The sequence below is a fragment of the Myotis nattereri genome (genome assembly GCF_964212035.1).
Source record: "Myotis nattereri genome assembly, chromosome: 12".
Taxonomy (NCBI): Eukaryota; Metazoa; Chordata; class Mammalia; order Chiroptera; family Vespertilionidae; genus Myotis; species Myotis nattereri.
The window spans coordinates 52,086,634-52,107,528 of record NC_138087.1 but is presented as its reverse complement, the minus strand read 5'-3'; the positions used below and the strand labels follow the sequence as shown (position 1 = coordinate 52,107,528).

The 20,895-nt window shown below is 50.5% G+C and overlaps 1 protein-coding gene across 1 annotated transcript in view; it reads right to left on the bottom strand.

Annotated features, from left to right (window-relative positions):
* The window catches only part of DAPK1 (death associated protein kinase 1), a 157,293-nt gene that overhangs the window by 17,342 nt on the left and 119,056 nt on the right, over positions 1-20,895 (bottom strand). The window contains exons 15-19 of the mRNA XM_081103646.1: positions 20,262-20,360; positions 19,127-19,324; positions 17,631-17,828; positions 12,026-12,124; positions 9,396-9,473 (exon numbers count right to left, since the gene is read on the bottom strand). Coding sequence (XP_080959772.1) covers positions 9,396-9,473; positions 12,026-12,124; positions 17,631-17,828; positions 19,127-19,324; positions 20,262-20,360 — 672 coding nt within the window. The remainder of the gene's footprint in view (positions 1-9,395; positions 9,474-12,025; positions 12,125-17,630; positions 17,829-19,126; positions 19,325-20,261; positions 20,361-20,895) is intronic.

Genomic DNA, 20,895 nt, shown 5'->3' with positions numbered 1-20,895 from the left:
GGAAGAATTCTCCTGGGCTGATTTCTGAGTGTCTGCTGGGCATTTATATAGGAAACAAACCTGTTTATAATATCTGAGCTTAGGACTTACCTGCATCACTTTACATATGACCCAGAGGGTTTTTTAGGGGTGGCTGCAGAGGGGGCATGGTTTAATACAGACCGAGTTTTCCAAGAATGCAACTACTTTATAAATTGGTGGAAATATATATAATTTTGATCTTTCAAGAGCTCTGTCCTTGCATTTCTGAAAAGCATGCCCGCAGTGGCTGCAGTGTTTGAGTTGCCATCCCAGCCCGCGGATACCCTCGGGCGTCTGCAGGGTGATTCCGTGGGTGGGTCAGAGCATCTGCCGATTTCACTACGTCCCCTCACGCCCTGTGTCCCTGACCTGGAATCCAACCCGCATCCTCTTGGGGCATGGGACAGCGCTCAACCAACTGAGCCACACTGGCCAGGGCTCTATCCATCTTTTAAAATTCCCTGAGTAGGCACGTTGTTATCTGTGACTCATTTCAGGAGGGTGAAGAAGGCATCACTAACTGTGGTGGCACAGTGCTGGGCTGGCTGGGGCTGGAACCGCGGCTGGGACAGCGATGTGTAGAACATGAGGCTGTTCTTACGCCGATTTCTTCCTCTGGCCTCAGTGCGGCGGAGGATAGAAAAGGCTGGGATTTGCCAGCAATTTCCTTGAATCATTATCCAAGTCAGCACGAAAGCTGAGAAGGATCTATCCTGAGATCGTAACTGATCGGGGTGGCGCTGACCAGGCTGGGAGAAGCGGGGTGTGGAGATCTCCTCGGTGCCGTCTGCTGTTGCAGATAAGCCCATGACGCCCCGAAGCAAAGCTACCTTCTCTCCTTTTAATTTAAGCTTCAAAACCAACCCTTCGATCTTCCCTTTAAATCAGCCCGCCCTGCGCCGTGTGGCGAGCATGAGTTGCAGTCGGTGTCCGTGGGCATCACCTCCCATTCTGAGCATCTCAGGGAGTTAGACTAGAAGGGTCTCTGCCTATTTCGTGACACACAGCTTCCTAACACACAGGTTCTCTGTGTGGAGACAGTGTCTGTCCTCCTGAGACAGGGAACGCAGCAAACCTGCTCCGGCTCTCATCCGATCACTGGCCCCGGGTGCACCGAGCAACCAGTCAGCTCATGGCTCTTTTCTGTCTGTTTCCTGCCCTGTTGCCCTTGACACTTTGCCCAACATGTCTGTCCTGTGGGAAGGAATGGGGGCCTGTTCTTCTTGTCTGCATGAGTTTTACAGGCCCTTTCCCTTGAACCGCAGCCCCCTCCGTCCCCCCCCCCCCCCATAGTGCGGCCCTGGTGGGCTTCCAGAAGCCTCCCTGAACCAAGGCTTTGCTCTCCTTGGAATTCCACGCAGGGAGTTGGTGGCCGGAGGCAGCTGGCGACCTGCCTGCCTGTTTGGACCAGCCACAGACACGGAGCCGAGAGGGAAGAGGCAGCTGGTGGGAAGACTGTCTGTCCTACCTCCAGTACGGACCTCAGAGCCCTCAAGGTCTCGACCTTGGGCGGTGTCCTTGGCCCCTGGTTCTAGCAAGAATCCTGTTGGATTGGTTTAGTGACAATCCCTTCTCCTGAGTTGAATCTGATGAAATTGCTCACTCCCATCCGTGATGTCTGATCACCTGGCCTGCCCTCAGCGGGAACCCCGCTCAGTCTGTGCACTGTGACCTTTAAAACGCCCTATTCCCCTGCTTCTTCAACATCCCTGCAGCTGCCCAGGACCGCCAGTGCGATACGGTGGTCACCGCCTCACGTTCCTCTTCCTGCCCCCTAACAGTGACACCCCTGATGCCTGTTTTGTGTACCCCGCCCTGACCCCCAATAAAGGTCCTTGCCCCGGGTCTTCTCTGCCCTGTGACCTCCTCTTGACCCCTGTCTCTCTGGGACTAGCGAGTAGAAGAAACTTTGTTTTCTCCTGAGCCTCCCCGCTGCCTCCTTTAGGGCCGCACCTGGCTGGCTGTCTCATAGAGGAACCCGAAGCAAGAGCCCCTGGGTTTGATGTTTCCTCAGCAACTTCCCATCCATCGACCCCACCCTGCGCCTTGGCTAGTTACCTCTTCCTGTCCTTGTTGGAGTCAGAGCCTCTCTTCCTATGCAAAGGACTTGGATTGCTGGCCTGTGTGCCTCTCGGGTCCTCAGGGAGCTGAGGGAGCTTAGGGCAGTGGTTCTCAGCCTTGGCTGCACATTAGAATCACCTGGGAATCTTTCTAAAATCCTGATTTCTGGGCCTCATCCTCCGGAAATTCTGTTTGTTACTAATGTTGTGGCCCCACCCCATAACAAACTGTTCCCTGACCTCTCCTGTAGCTCTCCGCCTCCTGTAGGACCTGTTGTCCGTTTGTTAGGGGTTGGGACACAACATTAGTAACAAAGAAACAGAAATTCCGGAGGATGAGGCCCAGAAATCAGGATTTTAAAAAGATTCCCAGGTGATTCTAATGTGCAGCCAAGGTTGAGAACCACTGGCTTAGGGAGACTTTAATTCTTTATCAGAAACAGCTGAGTCCCCATGCGAAGGGGCTGTGCTCATCTCAGAATGACAAGCTCACATGCTGTTTCCCAAGTAATAACTGTCCTCAGAAATCTTTTTCTCCCAAGAAACTTCTGTTATGCTGGGCTCACAGCTCAGCTTTACGATGTCCCGGATGCTACATGATCACACGGACACACACACACACTCTCTCCATTCGCGTGGGGATGAGGATGGCAGCGAGAAAGGGGTAAAGGGAGTACAGACATCCCACCCTCCCTCCTGCCCTCTGCCCAGGGCCTTGGCACATCTCCCCGCCCCCCCCCCTTCCCTTCCACCAGGAGCTGATGGCCTGCCTGGGACTGACTCACACCCCACCTTGTCTTTGGGAAGATAAATCAGGAAACTGCTCTCTATCAAGACGGACAGAATCTGCCATCATCTTGAAACGCCAAGAAAAACAACATAGTCTCGTGTCTTCTCCTTTGTAAGGAGACCTAACCTCACCTGAAGGATGATCCCTCCTTGTGCTCACTAACAATCTTGCAGAATCTGAATACAGCCACTATTGATAACGATGTACAGGACCCACAGAAGTTTCTGCAATCTCTTCCCTCGCGGCGGGCGCCGCATTATCACTTTTCACCACTAGATGGTGCAGCAGGGCCCTGACCAGCCTCCCCAGCAAGGCAGCTCCCACCGACCTGAGTGTGAGCTCTCCCGTGAGGCTAAGGTTTTGATGAGAGAGGCTCTGGAGGTGATAGAATACCGATTTCTTTGGAGGAGGAGGAGGAGCACACAATTCCATCCACTGCAGTAGCATCGCCAGGGGGTGGTCCCTAAATTCTGGCTCATGACTTGAAATACTTTCCTGTTTGTGTCTCCCACTGCACCCCGTGAGCCGGCGGGTGAGGCCGTGAGGCCTGGGTGTCTGTGGGTGTGGCCTCCTACGTGCAGGGCCGCCAGGGTTGGGAAGACAGGGGGGAAGTAACCGGAATCTAAACCAGAACTGGCCTTCCAGGTGGTCATAAAGGCGTATTCCCTCTCGTTAGCTTTAGTCACATACTTTATTTATTTAATTTTTTTTAAAAAAATTTTTTATTGATTAGATTATTACACATGTGTCCTTATCCCCACATTACCCCCCATTCCTCCCACTCATGCCCTCATCCCCCTGTTGTCTGTGTCCATTGGTTAGGTCTACATGCTAGCTTATAAATCCTTTGGCTGATCTCTCCCGCGTACTAGTCACATACTTTGATTACTTACGCAGGAACTTGAGCCTCCGTTTGTATTTCTGCACAAAGTCATGGAGCCTGGACACCCCCAGTCCACGCACCTTCCTGTCTCACCTGGCCATAGGATCACCGTCCATCTGAGCGGTGAGAGGTAAATTCCTAAAACCCAAGTCAGGTCTTGCTCCCACCTGCTGAGTACACCTGCACCAAGCCCTACTCTCTTTACCAAGGTCTGAGAAGCCTGGCCTACCTCTCTGATTAGAGGGTCTCGGGCATCATTCTCCACCCAGACCCCTGTGCTCAAGCTCCCTAGCCAGTCCCATCAACCCCCCTCCTCGGGCTGTTTCCTGGGACACACCCAGCCCTTTACTGCCCCAGGACCTTTGCCTCTGCTTTCCACCAAGCCTGTCTTGTCCTTCAGGAATTGGTTTAAACGTTGCCATCAGCGAGGCTGTCCCTGACGAGTCAGTGGAAAGTAGTTGCCACCCCCACCCTCTACTGTCTTTCATTTCACCCTATTTGAATCGCCTGCACTTACACCAGGGGGACAGCAAACCTTTCCGTAAAGGGCCTGGTGGTCTCTGTTGGGACTCCCATGCATCCAGAAACCAGCCATAGACAGTAGTCAGTGGGTATGGCTGTGTTTCAATAAAACTTTATTTTCAAAAACAGGTGGTGAGTTAGCTTTGGCTCATAGGCCATCGCTTGCCAACCCCTAATTCACCCTGTCTTGCATTTTTCTTATTTGTTTATCGGCTGAGTCTTGCCTCTTTTGTTCACTGTGGTCTCTCTGCTGCCTAGAACAGTTCTTGGCATATAAGAGACACGGTGACTATCTTTCAAATGAGTATTATTTGGTATCCGTTTTGCTCTCTGAAGCTCTGATGAATCTTGGTTTCCAGTTTCCTTCCTTCCAGCAACTTCCCCCCTGGAAATGGAGATTTCACTTTCTCCTAAGGAAAGATGACTGAACACCTGCTGATTGACAGGGGCGAGCCTGCGGCAGCCTGGGAACGCCAGATAAGTGGAGGGGTGATGCGCTTTCCGCACGTGGCAGGATGCAATCACAACCTGTGCGGATGGAGCAGCAACTTTTAATTATGCAAATGCACCTTGCTTGTGAGTTTTTAATTCCGGGCAAATCCCCAACTTGGTCCTCTTCTCCAAAACATTCCTGGGCCCCTTTCTCACTGCCTCCTCTTGGGCTTAGGAAAAGCAATTACTTTTAATATCAGCTTGTGGACAATCTGATTAGAAGGACAATCAAACAAAATAAAAATAAGCCAGCTCCCCAAACCTCCTGAAATTAAAATCAGGTAAGAATGGGACTTGCATGGCTAGTGAAATGGATGCTGATGCAAGTGTAAGTGCCCTCCCCTCCCGGTCACAGCAAGCAGCCCTCCTCAGGAGGCGTCCCGCAGGCTTGGAGGGCGCACCTGGGCTTTGCTTGGAGGTGGGGGGAGCACAGTGGAGAGTAGAAGGGTCAGGCAGCTCTTTTTTTGTAAAAGGGTTGTACCTGCCCCGCTGGTGTGGCTCAGTGGTTGAGCACCAACCTATGAACCAGGAGGTCACAGTTCGATTCCCAGTCAGGGCACATGGCTGGTTGAGGGCTTGATTCCCAGGGTGGGGTGTGCAGGAGGCAGCCGATCAATGATTCTCTCTCATCATTGATGTTTCTCTCTCTCTCTCTCTCTCTCTCTCTCTCTCTCTCCCTCTCCCTCTCTGAAATCAATAAAAAATTATATATTTTTAAAAATGTTGTACTTGCCCTAACTGGTTTGGCTCAGTGGATAGAGCGTAGGCCTGTGGACTGAAGGGTCCCAGGTTCGATTCTGATCAAGGGCATGTACCTTGGTTGCGGGCACATCCCCAGTGGGGAGTGTGCAGGAGGCAGCTGATCGATGTTTCTCTCTTATCGATGTTTCTAACTCTCTATCCCTCTCCCTCTCTGTAAAAATCAATAAAATATATTTTTTAAAAAAAATGTTGTACTTAAAACCCTAGAGACCCCCCAAGCAATGGTGTGCTGACCAACCAGCATGCCAGGAAAACAGCCCTGAAGCTTCATGTTGGCTATTCCTGTGGTGCAGACACCACCTCCACGGCTGACTGCAGGCCCTAAGGTGGCGGCACTGAGCACACAGCTGGAAAGAGACGTGGATGGGGGGCTTTCCCGGAGGGTAACAGAGGCTCGGGTATCCACCACCCACACGTCACTTCATGGCTGAGCTGTGTTTGTTTCCCACACAAGACCCGGCCTCGGCCACCCTCATCCCCACGCTGCCCAGATGCACCGGCTGAAAGGTTTCCTCTCCCTGGGCCGGCCCCTGCGCTGTCTGCACAGGGAACCCCACACTCTCCTGGCCTGGCCTCTGCTGCCCACACGGTCAACACGATGGCTGGCTCTACTTGAGGAACAAAAAGCCCCAGGCTGCCCAGCAAACATTGTTTAAAGCTACATTTCCAGGCGTGTCAGCTGATTGGAGGTGGAGGGGCACAGGGAGCTCTTTTTTGGCTAATTTGGTTGGAACCCACAGGGAATGGCACAGCCATTTAAAGCCACCCCCTCCCCCGCTGTTGTCCCTACACAGAGTTCTCCCGTGAATGTATTTAATTAGCATCCAGGGCCGAGTCTTCAGAGGGTGTCAGAAAGCCTGGAGGCCTTTCTGTGGTTTGCACCAGGTGGAGGAGGGAAGCTGCCACATGAGGTGTGTGTGTGTGTGTGTGTGTGGGGGGGGGGGGTCCTGCGAGGACAGGCAGCCCCGCCCACCGCCCGCCCTGTAGTGTGGTCAGAAATTGCTGGGCAGCCGACTCCCCTTTTCTGGATCCTCAGGAAGCCGAGGTCCAGAGCCCTTTGAGGGGTTGACAAAGGCAAACAAATAGGTGGATCTCCCTGGAACAGTCTGCGAGGGGAATATCCCTGGGTTATTCCAAGGAAGGCGATCCTGGCAGCCCACAGCGGGGGAGCCCAGCGAGGAGAAGGGCGCCCCTGGCTGGGGAGGAAACTGAAGCAGACGGGAGCCCCCTGAGGACCAGATGCTTCTATGTCAGGTCTGAGTCTGCGCTCTGCACTGGGTAGCAAGTTGCTTCACCAACTTGAGTCCGGTTTCCTGTGAGAATAAGTGAGTGAGGCGAGGAGAGCTTTTCTAGATGGATCTCTTTCTGGAATTCCCAGAGCAAAGGACAGGCAGAACCCTGCTGCCGCCGGGAGAGCTCAGGTTCACCGGCCGCTGGCCAGGCTCTGTGGCCGGTTCATAGCCTCCAAAGCACAGGGTGTGAAAATGGATTATTCTCTCTCTGACACCCCAAGGTCAGCTCCAAGCACTGGGGGGAAATGTTCTCATCTTTGTGTCCCTTCGCCTCCCCCCCAACCAGGGACCACGATGGAAAGGCAACCTCCAGTAGCCTCCAGAGCTAAGACACTGTCACCCCTAACCTCCCCGCCCCCCTGCAGGCACTTTTCAGTTTATAAGGCAGGACCTCCAGGGGATACCCTGAGCATATTCTGGGCAATACCTTTTCTTTTCTTTTTACCTTTCCTTTTCTTTCTTTTTTTTAAAAAAAATATTTTTATTGATTTCAGAGAGGAAGGGAGAAGCAGAGAGAGAGAGAAACATCAATGATGAGAGAGAATCATTGATTGACTGCCTCCTGCACACCCCACACTGGTGATCGAGCCCACAACCCGGGCATGTGCCCTTGACCAGAATAGAACCTGGGACCTTTCAGTCCACAGGCCGATGCTCTATCCACTGAGCCAAACCGGCTAGGGCCGTGGTCGGCAAACTGCGGCTCTCGAGCCACAGGCAGCTCATTGGCCCCTTGAGTGTGGCTCTTCCACAAAATACCACGTGCGGGCGCGCACGTACAGTGTGACTGAAATTTCGTGGCCCATGCACAGAAGTCGGTATTTTGTGGAAGAGCCACACTCAAGGGGCCAAAGAGCCGTCCGCATGTGGCTCGCGAGCTGCGGTTTGCCGACCACTGGGCTAGGGCAGTAGGCAATACATTTTCAATGAACACTTAAATCAGTAAATTATTTTTTCCTTTCCATAAAGTTTTTTTTTTTTAAAAAGCATTATAGGAGAGTTAGGAAAACAGTAATGTTTAAAGAAGAAAATGTTAATTACACTGGCAAACTCTAAAAACACCACCATCAACATTTTCTTCCCCGGCATTTTAGAAAAACACAGGTTGGATCATAATGTGCACATAATTTATCTTCTGCTTTGAAGTCCAGGAACACCCTCGGCATTGAACTCCTGTTACTAAAAAACCTCGTCTAAAATAGTTTAATGGCCGAAAACCATTCTGCTTTATAGCTGGATGACAATTTGCCAGACATTATTGTTGGTCATCTTGCCGTAGGCAGTTAGACAGACATGAGCAGAGCAAGACATGGGCCAGGTACAGCAGGTCCCCAGGACGGACAGCCCCAGGTGCCTAGCAATGGACAGTCAGTTACTAGTACAGGGTGGCACCTCCCCCAGGGTGACTTCTCCTCCCCCAGCATATGGCTGGTCAGGAGGTTGGACCCCCTGACCTGTCCTCCCTGAGAGAACATCTAGGCTTCAGTTGTATTTCAGCTCCAGGCCCAGATCAGCAACCAAACCAGCCACTGCTGATCCAGCTGCCTGGAATAATGACCCCCTGCCCTGGTGCCAGCCAGCCCATCAGTGGAGACCACAATCCTGAAGGGACACACCTGGAAAGCTGCTGAATATTCTATTGAGAACATCCCCTGGGACCGCCCCTAAAATCTCCGCCCTTAAGACCCTTAGGAGGGAGGGCCCAGTGCGCACTCCCTCCTGGGAGCTCCCCCCTGACTTCCCCCCCGCCCCCCGCAGGTTACCATTAGCTTCCTCACTCCCAAGTTCCAAGGGCCCCTCCTTTACCTCCATAACTCATTTCCTAAGCCCCTTTCTTTTAGGAATTACTTCTTCTACCTCTGCAATTCACCCCATAAATGTTCTCTTACAGTTTGGGTCTCGCTCTGAGTTCTTTCCTAGCCACAACCCAAGTACAGAGGCTGCTGAGCCCAGGTGTGGTGAGACCCCTGGTGCCGTTTCCACCGCCGACAGCATTCTGGCTGGTTCTGATTGTTACTGCACTATTATACATAACACAGCAGTGAACATCTCTGTGCTTACAACGCTTTTCCTGTGTTTCTTTCATTTCTTTAGGACACGGCCCAGACGTCCAGTTCCCAGCTTAAAGGGTATGACTATTGTGCTATAATGTGGGCCGGAAGGTCATATCTGCATTTACTTCTTTGTGTCATGTTCCCTTAAACCTCAGAGCAACGATGTGAAACAAACCAGAGCATAGGTGGTGTCTTAAAGCTCAAAACATGAAGAAGCAGCAGTCAGCTTTTTCATGTTCCCTCCACTTTATGGGGGGTGGGGGGTTATTACAGAGAGGGCGGGAGGGGGGAAACTGGGCTCAGAGACTGTACAGGGGCACAGTGGTCTCCCAGTCCAAATACGGAAAAAGAAACGGACAGGTAGCCGAGATATACATGCAAATCGATATGCGAACCTCAGGACCAGGACAGCGAGCTGCCTTTTCATGCAGCCTGTGAGCCCAAAGCCTCACTCTCCGAGTTTACAGGAGAAAGAACACCTTTGCACTTAAAAACAGACCGATAAACGGAATCTCTCACCTTTCGGAGTCTTGCGAGGAGACCTGCTACATGCTCGTGCTGCTCCGAGCGGGCGAGATCTTCTGCTGTCTTCCCGTCCTGTCGGAGAAAAATGATTAGTTTCCTTCCTTCTCAACAGACAGTGTGTGTTCCACTCGCCCTTTCCGTCATCGGAGGCAGAAACAGAACAGGAGGCAGAAGCAAAGACGGTGGCCAGACAGAGCGCATCCGGCTTATTCCCTCTCAGGGGAATTCTCATTTCACTTGACTGTGCAGGGAGGGAAGAGAAGAAGGAAGAAGTCGTGCACTGGTGTTCTGAGGTCCAATAGTGAGGTGCCTCAGGCCGCCCCCTCACCCCCGCACCCGGTTCCATCGGTTTCATCGTACTCAGCACCTCGTTACGAGGCAGACTACTTGGTGAACTGAATCCTTCTCCAATTAGGCAGACAATAAAGATGGTCATTAGACACCACATTCCAGTTAGCATTCCAGTTAGGTCACCTAACATCTTAAAATACTTCCCGAGGCCACCTCAGCACCAACGCCATGCTAGTTACTTGTCACTGCTGTGCATTCAAAGAAAGGTTTTGTTTAACAGACGATTATAGCCACAGACTTTCAGTGAATGTACAAGAAGGATGTGGACAAATAAGGGGCCACATGTTAAACCTGACAAGCTCAGGGGAGGCCTGCATGGCGGTCTGACAAACTCAGACCGAACGTAACCACATTGGATGGACTGAAATTCAAACGTTCTAACTGAAAGTGAGTCAGGGCGGGTAGTCCTGTTTTAGGCCTGTATCTCCCCTGACAAAGGGCAATCTTTAGCTTAATTGAGCCTGTCTATTGTCTTTTTGCATCTATGATAGCGTACTTTTGGAATGTCAGAGTATCCCCGTTTTTCCCAGACCCCTCAGGGCGCAATCTCCCACCACAGCACAGACCACAGAACCCTGCACTGTCATTGTTAACTATCCTCTGCCCACCTATGTAAAAGAAGTATGTGTCTCTCCTTTTACTCTTTATCCAATCTCAGAGATTCCCACCTCCCACGTGCCTAATCCTCCGGCATCCCTAATCTATCACCAAGGGTTTCATGTGACATCCTTACATTTTCCTCCTTTGATTCTATGTATAAAATAGGGTGCAAAACCGCCATTCTCGGGAGCATTTCTCAATCCATTGAGAATTTGATTCCCTGCAACTGTCAAGTTTGGTTTAAATAAACGCATAAGAATTCTTACAGTTTTGGGTGCTCCTTACATCAACAGGATGTAAATAAGGGCCCATGGATGGTACTTCGCTGGGGCTGCAGTTCCATACTACCCGACTTCATTTGTTTCGTGCCATGAACGTGCACAACGGTGGCCAACATTTCCTGAGCTCCTCCCAAGCACCCCCCGGGTCCAGCTCTCACAGCTTTGTGTGCACACGCAGTCACTCATGGGAGGCGGGAACTATGGCTGTTCCCAGGCCGCCCAGGAGGGCATGAGGCGTAGGCCCTGCTCTGCTGTCGTTTTAGAAATCATTATACATTTAAAAGTAGAAACGACGAGGAGCAATTTCCACACAAATAAAAGCAACGTTTTTAAACAAGAAGAACAAGAAGCCTTTGGGCCTATCTCTCAGTGTTTGGCAGTAGCCAAGTCCCATCCCCACGGGAAGCTGAGAAATGCCCATCTGTTCAACAGCACACCTTCCCATCGCTCACAGCCAGTCACTCTCTGAGCCACGCGTGGGGTCCCAGTCAACCAGTGTTTCTCAACCTCAGCATGACTGACATTTCGCACAGGGGCATGCTCAGTGTGGGGGGCCTGTCCCGTGCACCCTGGGATGTCTGGCAGCATCCCTGGCCTCACTTCTAGATGGCAGCAGCATTCCCCTTCTCCACTGGCGACACCCTCGGTGTCTCCAGCCACTGCCCAGTGCTCCCCAGGGGCAAAGTGCCAGGTGAGAACCAGCACCTTGGGCTGAAGCTGGAGCTCAGATGGGTGCTAGGAGGAGGCGTGCCTACAGTCCCGTGTCACCCCTCTCTGCTCCCCAAGATTCCCGAAAAGTGTCCAATGGGCAGGCGGGGCTTCTAGTTTGCTTTGGGGATGCATTAGGTACCATGTCAGGACTCAGCGGCTCCCAGACTCCACTGCACACGGGAATCACTGGGGTCTTTAAGAACCACCCCCTGCCAGGTCTGGAGTGAGGAGCGGGGAGCGGGGAGTGAGGGGAACTCACTTAAAAATCTCACTTAAAAATAACTCGCAGGCCTGCTAGCAGAGCCAGGCTTCTAAACAAGGGACAGCAGCTCTCGTCAACTGTCGCCCACACACCCAGGGCCCCTTCCTCCTCCCTCTCCGACAGCCAAGGCACCTCCAGTGCCCTGCACGGAGGGGGAGCACTTAGGAAAGAACACACACATCTAATAAAACCGGCAAAGGCACAGTTACGTAACACGGGGAACAAATAGGCCCCTGGGAGGCAGCAGCATTCCCGGCAGCGCGGGCCGGCGAGAGGAGAGGAGGAAGCCGTGAGGAGATGCCACCCCGGCTTGTGTGGGCACAGGTTCCCGCACGGCAGGCAGCAGCTCGCCTGCTCCAGGTGCCGCTGCCAGGCCTCGGATGCTTTCGGTTGCCTTTTCCTGCCGCAAGGCTACTCACCGAGGTCAGCGCCTCCACGTTGGCGCCCGCCAGACAGAGGTAGCGGACCACGTCGAGAATCCCGTTGTTGGCGGCCAGGTGCAGGGGTGTGCGGCCATACTGCAAGACACAGAGAGGCCCCGGAGGGTTCTGAGGATGGTGCCCGAGGATGGCGGGCCAGCCCACTGCGAGGGGTCTGGGACCCACCAGAAAGAAACAGGAGGCGTGGCCTGCTTTTCCAGGAACTTGCGTCTCCTGGAGCAGGCAAGCCAAGCACAATGTTCTCAAGTGTTTTTTTTTTCCAGTTAAAAGAGTAACTTCAAAGGGTGAAAGAGTGGGAGGCTTATCATAAGGTAATTAAGCCTCTTGCTGCGCTGGCATAAAGGACGGTTCAGTCAGGGCTTAAGGGCCGGCCCCCAGGTTCCAGAAAGATCTGCACCACAGTTCACATTTAGACTCAGCAAGGGATGAAGGGACGGGAGGACAGCCATTGAAGGCACATTAATGAGGTCATGCCCACCTTTTTTATAAAAAAAAAAATAATTTTTTAATTGATTTCAGAGAGGAAGGGAGAGGGAGAAAGAGATAGAAACATCAGTGATGAGAGAGAATCATCCATCGGCTGCCTCCTGCACGCCCCACACTGGGGATCAAGCCCGAAACCCACACATGTGCTCTGGGCCAGAATCGAACCTGGGACCCTTTAGTCCGCAGGCCGACACTCTATCCACTGAGGCAAACCGGCTAGGCATGCCCACCATTTAAAAAAAAATGTCCATGGTTCCCAAATTATGTAACTAGGCACCTCCAGGCACTGCAGTCGATTCCTGGGGGCATGTTAAATATTTTAAATTTCTGATGAAACCAGCAGGTGGGACACCAGGTGAGCCAGTAGCTCCAGGTAGTGAGGGTCTCAGCGTTGAGTCGTACTGTCTTCCTTTCACTGACTTCAGCGGGGCCTTGGCTGTTACTGTCATGTTCAATCTGAGTCCACGATGTGAGGGGCGGTGAGAACATCCCATTAGCACATGATTGTGGTTATGTGAGAATGACATTAACCTACTCGTTTTCTTTCAATTATGTGAATCGTTCATTGCAACGGCTACTAACTTGTTAGGATATAAAGACTTACTGAGCTGTTTAGACTGAGCCACTTAATAAACAGAACTGTTAGGTGTTTCTTTGGCCCTGGGGGAACCACGGAAAAATTACTGAGACACAACAGATGCTGGGAACCAAGGAAGTTAGGGTACCTCTGTCTTCTATTGTTTATTTGCAAACATAGGTTTTTCTGTTATGAAGTTAACACAGGCTCATTTGAAACGTCCCAGCAACGTGGAAGGATAAACGGTAGAAAACAGAAGTCCTCCTTCCCTACTCACTCCCTCCCCTGCCCCTGCTCAGAGCTGGCCCTACTTAACACTCTGGGGCATTTCCTCCCAAGCTTTTACCTATGAATCCATAAAAGGACATACATTGTTTGAAAAGTCAGACGTAATCATCCTCCAATTCTATTCTGTCACCTGCTTCGTGCACCTAGCAATTGATTGTGAACACTTTTCCATGTGTCACTAAATCTTCTTTCGGACGCCTGACTAATGCCCACGACATGGACATGCCGCAGTCATTCGCCAGCCCACTGCGGAGGGACACTGGAGGCCGTCCCACTCCTTGCCATTGTGAATAACCCTGCAAGGTGTGTGCCTGTTTATGTTTTGTCTACTGTTATCTTCTAGAGCGACTTAGAAAGCAGCACCCTCAGTACCTACACCACATGTCAGCTACAGGGGCCTCCAGACAGCCCCTAAACACACACGTATGCTTCCCTTGGTCTGCAATGCAGTCTGTTCTCTTCATCTGTCAAACCCCCAATCATTTTGAGGGACTGCCCCTGAAAAGCTTTTCCTAGTTTCCTTAATGTCCAGATGTCAGCATTTCCATCGCGCCTGTGCGTCTGTCATTGCCGTGATTGAGACATGAGATGCTATTACATTGAGAAGCAAAAATAAAAGAGAGAGAGAGAGAGAGAGAGAGAGAGAGAGAGAGAGAGAGAGAAGCAGCCTGAGGGCAAGAGCTATCACCCTGCTGCCCACAAGCTCCCTCCCACCTGATGGGCACGAAATCCTCTCTCATGCTCCTGATGTCCGTGTGTGTGTATCTGTGTGTACATGTGCTTGTGTACCACACGATTCTCTCTCTGAACTGATGAGAAGAGGCAACACGAAAGGAATGAAGGGTTAAGGGCTGTGTGCTCTGCATGGTCTAGTTCCCGCTCACGTGTTCCCTAACATGGCCGTGATCAACAGCCACTCCCCCGATTTTCATACGAGGAAAGCTAAGACTAAGAATTGTCTATTACACTATGAGTGTGGAAGGTAGTGACAAGTTGCTGTCACATCCTGGTGACAGGGGTGGCATCTGAATGGCATTTTTACCTCTGGGGGAACTGAATCCAAGTAAGGAACAGGCACACCACAGGGAAGGAGCGACAGTCTGTCCGCAGGCGTGGGCTGTCACTGTGCCGGGTCCAAAAATCCTGACAGCCAGTGACTAGGGTGAGTCCATGGGAAGCCAGCTGTGCTTTCTGGGGGAAATAATACCTTCCTCTTACCTTCCTGCACATCTTTTAAGTTCTTCTAGAGTCCCCGTTATCTTTCAAAAAACCCAAAAGGAATAGAGAAGCAAAGCTGACACCAGCCCTTCTGAAGGCGGGAGACCCACGAAGTCGCTGCGGGCTGAGCCTGGCGCTGGGGGCAGCGGGGACCTGCCTGCAGGTCCAGAACCTGGAGCTGCTCCAGCAGCTGCTGCGCCAGGCGGGCTCTGAGGAACGGGCTGAACTTCGCTGCTGATTCCAGGAGGTTGAAATTGTGCTGTTAATGAGTTTTCCTCCAGCTGAGCTCAACTCAATGACAAAATCATTGACGGAATGCCCTGTATGTGCCATTGCTGGGCCGACATAGTAACAACACAAGTTATGTTGGTGTGTGTGAACTACCACGGCCATCTATAGTATCAAAAATGGCGGCGCTTCCTAATGAGTCTCCCCCCGTCCCTCCACCAAATGTTGAGGCTTTCCTATGAAATGAACCAGTTGTTTTTTCTTCTTTATTAAATATATTTTTATTGGTTTCAGAGACGAAGGGAGAGGGAGAGAGAGAGAGAAACATCAATGATGAGAGAGAATCATTGATCGGCTGCATCCTGCACACCCCACACTGGGGATTGAGCCCGCAACCCAGGCATGTGCCCTTGACTGGAATCGAACCTGGGACCCTTTAGTCCACAGGCCAGCGCTCTATCCACTGAGCCAAACCAGCCAGGGCTGAACCAGTTGTTTTTAATCATGAAAGTCTACGATCTTTCTGGGCATTTTATAGCACATACTTAACAAACGCACTATTTTGCACTGAGGCATGAGGCGAATACCCGGTCCCTCCTTATTGGTGAGACATGGTGTTCGTACGCCTCAGCCGGCAGACAATGGCCAAGTCTAAATGTATTCAAATGAGTGCCCTGATGTTCCTTGAAGCCACTTTTTACTCATTTAAAGACTCCTAGAAGGACCTTGATGCTTCTTAACATCACATTTGGCTTTCCCCTTAAGCCACTTACATAACTGACTTGGCAAGATTAGAATGGGATAAACTCAGAAAGCAACCAGCAGCTAGTGGCTAATGCCTTTTCATATTTCTAGAATGTGAAGATTACCAATTTCAACTTCCACTAGAATTAATCACATAATATGCAACAGAAATAATCTTTTTGGTAGAAGTATAATTTTCTGCCTGTTTCAGATTTTAATTCTTTTACCTCAAACAAATCATAGTAAAATTTTTCTGGCATCATCTCTGCCATTTATAAAACAACATTTCCTGCCCAAGCCGGTTTGGCTCAGCGGCCAGAGCGTCAGCTCAGGGACGGAGGGGTCTGGGGTCCTTGGTTGCAGGCTTGATCCCCAGCCCTGGTTGGGGCACGTGGGCGAGACAACCAATGGACGTGTTTCTCTCACACGGATGTTTCTCTCGTCCCCTCCCTTCCACACTCTCTAAAAATCAATGGGAAAAATATCCTTGGGTAAGGATTAACCAAAAAAACAAAACAAAACACAAACAACAACAAAAAAGCATTTCCCACAATTAATCAAAATAGCTTCCCTTGGACTTTGTTTTTCACATTATCTTCACAGCATAGTGTTTGCCACTCATACAGTCACAGGGTCAAACCCAACTGAATAGTCAACTGCTCCATCTGATTTGGTGATGAAAATCTAGATGGCATTTAGGGGAAGGGGAAGTGTTAGCTAACTTCTAAAAGTCAACATAATAGCATTTAAAAAACCCACCTAGGAACCTGAAATTATTTGCATTTCTTTTCTTTTTTTAAAAATATATTTTATTGATTTTTTACATAGAGGAAGGGAGAGGGAGGGAGAGGGATAGAGAGCTAGAAACATCGATGAGAGAGAAACATCGATCAGCTGCCTCCTGCACACCTCCTACTGGGGATATGCCCGCAACCAACGTACATGTCCTTGACCGGAATCAAACCTGGGACCCTTCAGTCCACAGGCCGACGCTCTATCCTCTGAGCCAAACTGGTTAGGGCTGCATTTCTTTTTTATTCACCAAATAATAGCATCCTCTTGGTCTTAAAAATTTATTTAGCACCAAAAAAAAGGTGTAATGAACTTCTGACCATAAAACTCTCCGTGGGGGTAAGCTAAGGGGAGAAATCTGGTCCTAGGAATCCCAATCAAATCAGAACTCAGGAGGTGTTTTCCTGAAGACTCAGAGCTCCAGAAAGACACCCCAATTTTGTACTATGTTCTCGGATTCCTCTCCAAGTGGAAGGTTTCTGTGTCTCTCTCTCAATGCCCATACGGAGTAACCAGGTTAGGCAGGAAGTACTTATTAATGCAATAATTTCTGTTACTCTACAAAACTATTCAAAAGTCATATGTAAGCTATGACTGAAAGTGGAGAGCCACCTGAACAAGAACATGGCCCGTCCTAGCCTGTTTGGCTCAGTGGATAGAGCATCCTCAGTGGATAGAGGAGTCCCAGGTTCGATTCCGGTCAAGGGCACATGCCTGGGTTGCAGGCTTGATCCCCAGTGGGGGGTGTGCAGGAGCCAGCTGATCAGTGATTCTCTCTCATCACTGATGTTTCCATCTCCCTCTCCCTTCCTCTTTGAAATCAATAAAAATATATTTAAAAAATGAAAAGAAAAAGAACATGGCCCTAGCCAGTTTGGCTCAGTGGATAGAGCTTTGGCACGAGTACTGAAGGGTCCTGGGTTCGATTCTGGTCAAGGGCACGTACCTTGGTTGCAGACTCGACCCCCGACCCTGTTTGGGGTCCTTGTGGGAGGCAACCAATCGATGTGTGTCTTTCACATGGATGTTTCTCTCTCTCTGTCTCTCCCCCTCTCTTCTACTCTCTAAAAATCAACGGAAAAATATCCTCAGGTGAATATTAACCAAAAAAAAAAAAGAAAAAAAAAGAAAAGAAAAAGAAAAGGTCCACAGGAGGAATACCGACTGAACAATGAAGAGATGCAAAGAGAATCTGAACAACATCCAGAAGCAGGTCAGTAGGCCCTCAGGGGTCGCTCTCTCCGGCCTTACCTTGTTGGAGATATCCAGATCGCAGCTGGCCTCGCAGAGGGCCACCACAATGGGCACGTTGCCGTCCTTGCAGGCCACGTGGAGGGGCGTGTTGCCGTGCCTGTCTTGGAAATTGACGAAGCTTCCCTGGCTGAGGAGAGTCTGGATGACCTCCATCTGACACCGTCTCACAGCGAGATGAAGAGCGATGTGTCCATCCTGCAACAGACACCAGGGCCATGAGCACCTCCACCCGGGCACGTGGGCCTGGCCTCGCCTTCCGGCTGCCACCGGGCTGGGTTTAACTGGCAAAGGCGCCCTACTGCAAAGGCTGAAGGAGGATCAGAAACCACACATTTACTCCTGGGGGGCGGGGGAGAGGCTCCATACATTCCACTCTGAATAATCAGACTCTGCTGACCATCGGTGCGGTGAATCTAGGCTTGGCCAGTGCAATCGGGTGGAAAGGCTGGACGCTGCTTTTTGTCTGTGACTGTACAGGACTTAAGTAACAGGCACGCCAATGGCCTGTTTTCCCAGGTCGTCGAAAGATACCTTTAAGAAAATTTGCTCAGCAATCTTTACACCAGGAGAAGCTGTGAAAGTGATGCGAAGGGATTTGCTCCAGGGCTGTCACATGTATGAAAAGCAAAGATGACATGCTTACTCTCTGCGTCCCACCAAAGACCAGCCTGAGGAGTCCTTGTACCTTTTATAGAATCCCTGGTGAGCAGAGGTATTGAGTTCAGGAGCTGGTAGAGGATTTTAGAAACATTTCTTAATCTCAGCACACTGACTGACATTTTGGTCCTATCCTGTGAGTCGGAGGATATAAGAGGCACCACCAGTCTTTATCTACTAGGCACCAGCAGTAATGCCTGTGACAACCAATAAATGTCTCCAGTCATTGCCAAATGTCCCTTGGGGGCAAGGTTGCCCCCTGGTGAGAACCATTTCTCTGTACCAAGAAAATACTCCACAAATGGCTATTACTAAATTAACTACAGTGTCCAAGTCTAACTATATATGGCAAGATCACGGCCTCATTTTAAGTACTAGCTCACAATAAAAACAGATCACGTTGAATTTGCTTAATTAAAAATCGACACCTGGTCTAGATTGAGTTTCTACAAAATAGCAGGTGATGGAAATCAGTAAGCCACCTATTTCTTTGTTTATCTACCAATTAATAGTGCGCTGCCAATTTTAGCCCTAAATGAGGATTGTCTTGGGCTCAGCGATCATCACAGTACCCGCTCCCAGCTGAAAAGGCTAAAATAAAAGAGACCCGAGGCATCTGACCAATTCATAAATTTTGCCCCATGCCACAAGTGAATATTAATCATTAAACAGAATCTAGAAAAGCTCACGGAATCTTTGGAACAGAGAAAAGAAAGGATAATTACAATTTGCTGCATTCAAGTTCCTCTTGGGTAAACTCACTGCAGAAGGCTTGTGGTCCCTCCAGCCCCCCAGATCACTTCTCGGCGAGTGTGCTGCATTCACCCGCAACGCACCTTGTCAGAGGCATTCAGGTCGCCTCCGTGTTGGGCCAGACACTCCACGATGTCGTGGTAGCCCCTGGCGGAGGCTGTCAGGAGGGGCGTCTCTCCTTCTCGGTTCTTAACGTTCACGTTGCAGCCGGCTTCACACAGGGCTTTGGCCACGGCGTAGTAGCCGTGCCAGGCAGCACAGTGCAGAGGGGTTTCTTCTTCCTGCCGAGGCGACAAGTGCAACAACATGAGAGGAAGTGCAGGCCAGGCGAGAGTCCCGCTGAACCCGGCAGCAAAGTCAAGGCCACGGAGACAGTGAGCTGACAGCTACTGGAGTGAAACAGGAGTCTGAAATTAATAGACACAGGCCCCTCCTTCGTTAGTTTTGTCTCCTCAACGCTTGTGCGTTGGATGCGTGTGGCATTGTCGGCATCTGAACGATGAGGGACGTCAGGAACCCACTGGAACCGACAGCTCAGCTCTTTTGAACAATCGAGCCCCAGTGCAGGTGGAATTTTAGCATCTTTCTTACAAAAGTGCTACGTTTACTTCATCTGAGGTTACTGACGGTAAGAGGGCACTTCTTTGAACAAGAATTCTCATAACAATCTTGATGCCTCACCATGTCTGCCATGCATTTGACAAAGATGAGTCACATAAACATATTATTGCTGAGGCAAATAAAAGTAACGGAGGTAACCATGTTGTAATAGTCAGAGAGGGCTGGCCGGGGGGTCTATAGGGTTGGAAGGCTGTATATTCATGGTCAGCATCATTAGACACCTAGGTCTGCCTACGCAAAGCCACTGGAGTTAGTGGGTACTGACAGGGACGCTGGAACCAGACCCTGTGGTTTCGAATCCCAAACCCTAGCTCTCCCACTTATGAGCTGTGTGAGCCGGGGCAAGATATTGAACCTCTCCCTGCCTCAGTTTCCGCTTCTGTAAAATGAGAATGACAGTAACAGTAATAACAACTCATAGGGTTGTCCAGAGGATTAAATAGATGGCTGTTAGGTGGTGTTTCTGTTTGAGGCCCTGCCCTCTGGAATCAAAGCAGAAACTTGGATAAAACTGGGAGGACTGGGCCATGTCCTTGTCTGCCTGTACATCCGTGCAGAGAGCAGAAGGAAGGGAGGACACCAGCTACCATGACCCACCTTGTCCTGGAAATTGGGATTGGAGCCAAAGCTGCACAGTAACTGAACCACATCAGCGTGGCCGTAGCGAGCCGCCACATGCAGGGCTGTCTCTCCAGACTGCAAAAGAAACGGCCAGAGATTCAGAGCGCCCCGGGAGCAGGCTGTGGGGACTGGAAGGCATAGGACTGGAGGCCCAGACACACACATGGCTCCACTTCCTTCCTTTGGGGGGTGCCCACCTCCCTCTGTCCAGATGGTACCTGGGCCAGGGACCCTGAGAGTGGCGTGTCCATCACGGAGCTGGTGTGAAACCCATACGCCGGGCTCACCCTGTTTGTCATACAGCCCCAGGTGAGACGGCTTTCCCTGGGCTGTGACGGCTGTTTGCACATTTATCTACTGCTGCTTCTAGCTATGTGATTTCTTTAAACACAAAACTCCTTTCTTTAATACTAGGCTCATCACTAGCAGATATATAAAGGGACAGTTTTATTAACTAACATGTTTCTGATTTCATTGTCCATGTTTAGAATCTCATTTCTTATACCCTCAGAGATTTTAAAACATCACTATTAGCTTTCAGTGAATTAGTAATAGAAGCAACTTCCTTAAGGTATTTTATGTAGAGCTGCCAAAAAACCCATCAGAATAA